Below are 4,504 nucleotides of genomic sequence, written 5' to 3'. Positions count from 1 at the left end.
AATTCTCCTTTAAATTTATGTGTCATTAAACTTCGTTTTTTATTATTTTAAATTTTTTAATAATTAATTTACAAAGATTGTATGGAAATAAAAAAATCTTTTGTTTAAAAACTTAAAATTGTAAAAAGATTTGAAATATTAAAAATCAAGTGTTGATGTAAACATAAATAAATCTTGAAGAAAGTTGTGACTTTACATGAACTTAAATATCATTAACTTGAAGAAATATATAACATGAATTTAGGAAAAAATCTTATCTTAAAATGATATCCATTTGAATTGCAAAACATCATACATCCTAATTTTTTTATTATTATCATTATTTTATAAGTTCAATTCATAATATTTATATTGTAAGGTTAGTGAGAAGAACAATAGAGTGATCTATACCTTCACCATGTGTCTTATCTATTTATAGGCTCACAAATATAATTACATCAGCAACTCTATAAGAAGTTTTTCAAAAAGTAAATAGACAGACAACCACTTTAACTTTTACTTTCTCCCCTAAATTCATTTAAATTACTAAAACTTTTTAAGACTTTAAATTTAAACTTTTTAAGACTTTAAATTTTTCAGTAACTAATTTGAAAAGATTGTATTCTTAAAATCTGAAAAAGAATTAAAAAATTTAAATGTTGATGTAGACTTAATGGAATATAGATGAAAAACTTATCTTCATATTAATTTAAATATTATTAACTTTAAAAAAATTATAATTTGAATTTGAATTTTTTTTTTATAAAATATATCTATTAAATGGCAAAACTTTCGTACGTCCTCAAGATTTGTTATTATTATCTTTATTTTATAATTTCAGTTCATTGCATTCACTTAATGCGCCATAATCACCATCAAATAAAGCTGAACAAATTTCGTATCAGATAAAAAGTACTCCAAAACTTTAATAAAATCTTTAAATAAATTATGCTCAGATAAACTTCGAATTCTAGGCTATAAATTTGAGGAAAGGTATGGGAAGTTACACAAAGTTTTCCTTCTAAAAGCAATCTGTAAGTTGTACTCTAATTGCTCTAATGGCTTTTTCATTCTCTAATCTAACGGAGTCCCTTTTAATGCCCATAGTATTCACAATCTTGGGTTTCTGGGTTTTGTACAAATTATTAGGTTTGCTGAGGGGAAATGCAAACGCATCTAGATTGCCACCCGGGCCATTAGGGTTTCCTATTATAGGAAACATGCATCAGTTGAGGAAGCCCCCTCACCGTTCTCTTCATGACCTTGCTAAGCAATATGGTCCTATTATGTTTTTAAGATTGGGTTCTGCTCCTACTGTGGTGGTCTCTTCTTCTGAGATGGCCAAAGAGTTTTTAAAAACCCATGATTTGGTTTTTGCTAACAGGCCTGAATCTGCTGCCGCAAAATACGTAGCTTATAATGAAAAGAATCTGTGTTTGGCTCCTTATGGAGATTACTGGAGACTCATGAGGAAAGTATGTGTATTGGAGTTGCTGAGTGCCAAGAGAGTTGAGTCCTTTAGGTCTGTGAGGGAGGAGGAGGTCTATCTGGGAGTGAAAAGTATATGGGAGAAGAGTAAGCATGGAAAAGTTGCTGTGAATGTGAGAAAGAGCATAGCATCTCTCATCTCCTCTATAATCTGGAGGACTCTGGCTGGCACTAAAATATCTCAAGATGATGATTTGGTAGGTGATGAGCTTAACAGAATGGTACAGCAGGTGACAAGTATGATTGGAGCTTTCAATATTGGAGACTTCATTCCTTCCATTTCGTGGATTGATGAGTTGAGTGGTGTGAAGGGGAAGATGAAGAAGGCCCACAACTTCTTTGACAGAGTTGTTGGGAAGATTATAGATGAACACATAGAAGAGCGCAGGCGCAGGGGAAATCAGGACCAGAAAAACCATACTAAGGACTTGGTTGACATACTTCTGGAGATGGCACAGAATGAAAGTGACTCGAAAATCACTCGAGAACACATTAAAGCAACTGTTTTTGTACTCCCTCCATCTCTGCTTGTCCACTGGACTATTCTTTTCAACTGTGTGTTTTTTCATATTGACATACATAGTTCATTTACCTCTTCGATTGAAGGATTTCCTATATTCATTTTTCATTTATAGTTATCTAATAACTTCTCTTTTTTCCTTATGATAGGACATGTTTTTAGGGGCATTGGAGACAACAATCACAACCTTAGAATGGGCAATGAGTGAGATGGTGAGAAACCCACACGTTGCACAGAAGTTGCAGGCAAAAATTGAATCTATATCAGGCAAACAGCGCATGGTGAGAGAATCTGATCTTGTGGGCATGGAATACCTGCAATGTGTAGTGAAGGAGGTGTTCCGTTTATACCCCGCAGGGCCCTTAATGCTCCCCCATGAATCCACGGAAGACTGCACTGTCGCTGGCTACTTTCTACCTCGCATGACCAGGCTTATTGTGAACGTGTGGGCAATTGGAAGGGATCCAGCAGTGTGGGAAGATCCCTCGACATTCAAGCCTGAGAGATTTATTGGTAAGAATATTGAAATCAAAGGGCGCGATTTCGAGATGCTTCCTTTTGGTGCAGGAAGGAGAGGATGCCCTGGAGCTGGATTTGCAATGGCGAACATTGAGCTTGTCTTGGCACAGCTCGTACATTGCTTTGACTGGACTTTGGAAGGCAATGGCAATCCCTCAGAGTTGGATATGACTGAAGCCTTTATGACCAGTCTTCCCAGAAAAGATAATCTTCTCGCTGTCCCCACCTTCAAACTCGAGTTGAACATGTAGGAGCGAGAGAATAGCACCAGCTTTCCTAAATCCAATTACATATATAGAATAGGGATTCCCTTTAAGCTCTTCCTAGAAATTGTTGTAACAGTTCTTTCCATATATTACGGTCTGAATAAAAGTAGTTCTCTCCTTGGTAGAGTTGTTTTGGAGCTTACTTTTATAATATCAACTTTGGTACGTGCTATATATGCATATATAACTAGAATCATATATGAGTTACAGGAAAAATTCTAAATACTATTGATTCTCAGCTCAAAAAAATTAGGATTATGACGTTACATACTGTATAGTTGCTGTGATCTTGGTGGTAGGCCACATGAGATGACTGGAACCATTGGCTCTGAACTCTAACAATAGGACTGGAATTTACAGTCTCTTTTGTTATTCAATAGTAGAAGTCTTGCAGAATATTTTCGTTGCTTAAATAATAAAAGATTTTGTTGACCAGCAAATTTTAAAATAAAGTCAAGATATTTAACTAAGTTCAAATGAAATGCTCACAATTCAATATAAATTTGGACTAATAATTAAGAGTTATGAGAGTGAATAATTGAATAATTAAACATTGTTTTCGGAAAGTAAATGTTAACGTGGATAGAGATACTTAGGTTTCGATTTGAGAATTAATAATTGATGATTTTGAAGTTTGTCTATCTCAAATCTAGAATTTCCCTATCTATATTCTAATTTATATTCTATGCAATATTTGTCTTTTCTTTAAGGTCCAATCTACGAGTCTAGATTGATTTCACAATTAAGAATCTATTCTCTATGGTTTGTACACCTTTTCTTGCTAGTTTGCTTGATTCATTTATTTTTTCCCTATTCTAAATACAAGTCGTATTTAATAATGTTAGGCCCAAATGGGACAAAATAGAATATATTATTAATTCATATAAATCATTTATTCCAAAGGAGAATTTACATTTAACTTTGTGCATAGGGAAAATAATAACCATCTAAACTAAAAATAAATTAGAAATTTGTTAACCACTAATAATTAACACATTAACATCCTCCTTAATCTAAAGGGGTTATCATGAAAACAAGTAGTGCTTTGAATTGCTCAAACTTCTCTTTGACCAAGCATTTTGGTGAGAATATTTGCTAGTTGATCTAAATCTTCTTTTAAAAACCCTACTATTGTGAAAAGTCTTATATTTTTTCGAAACTCATCTTGTTACCTTGATAGTGTTCAAAAAATGATATTTATATTTTTCTTTGATAGGTCTCAAATTTTATTTTATTTATTTGGTCGATAATACGATTGTTTTATTAAAAAACTGGGATTTGACCTAGCCCAAACCATGTGGGGCTACAATTAGGGAGCCAACTCCCTACAACCACCTCCCCCTTCAATATATGAAGGGACAAAACAGATACTCCCTCCATTTTCCCTCTTATCCTTTTTCCATTTAACCTCTATCCATCCATCTACTCTTGCATTCTCTAGTAACTTCAGGTTTGAAACCTCCACACCATCCATCCCCCTATTAACCTAGCTTTGTTGCATAGATTGAAACCCATCAACCACCCCTGCAACACATTCCACCAAAGAGCCAAAACCATCCCTCATCTTTTTCACAACCTCTCTATTAGCTTGAATAGAGCTACAACCCAAATGAGCACCACCCACCACCACAGTGTCCAAGGCCACTAGCCAAACCATGCTCAATGTTTGATGGTTTTGAACTAAACTCAATCTCTGGTACCTTTTCATTGGTATCTTTGATCAAATCCCTCA

General features: G+C 34.2%; 1 protein-coding gene across 1 annotated transcript; it reads left to right on the top strand.

Moving 5' to 3' along the window:
* The first annotated feature begins 1,163 nt into the window (after positions 1-1,163).
* LOC131064524 (cytochrome P450 750A1-like) lies at positions 1,164-2,757 on the top strand. The gene is made up of 2 exons (XM_057998671.2): positions 1,164-1,976; positions 2,137-2,757. The coding sequence occupies exons 1-2, from the start codon at positions 1,200-1,202 to the stop codon at positions 2,755-2,757; spliced, it is 1,398 nt and encodes a 465-aa protein (XP_057854654.2). The 5' UTR covers positions 1,164-1,199.
* The last annotated feature ends 1,747 nt before the right edge of the window (positions 2,758-4,504 follow it).

This window comes from Cryptomeria japonica, chromosome 4, assembly GCF_030272615.1.
Source record: "Cryptomeria japonica chromosome 4, Sugi_1.0, whole genome shotgun sequence".
Classification (NCBI taxonomy): domain Eukaryota; kingdom Viridiplantae; phylum Streptophyta; class Pinopsida; order Cupressales; family Cupressaceae; genus Cryptomeria; species Cryptomeria japonica.
The sequence above is the reverse complement of the archived record's forward strand: the minus strand, read 5'-3'. Positions and strand labels throughout refer to the sequence as shown.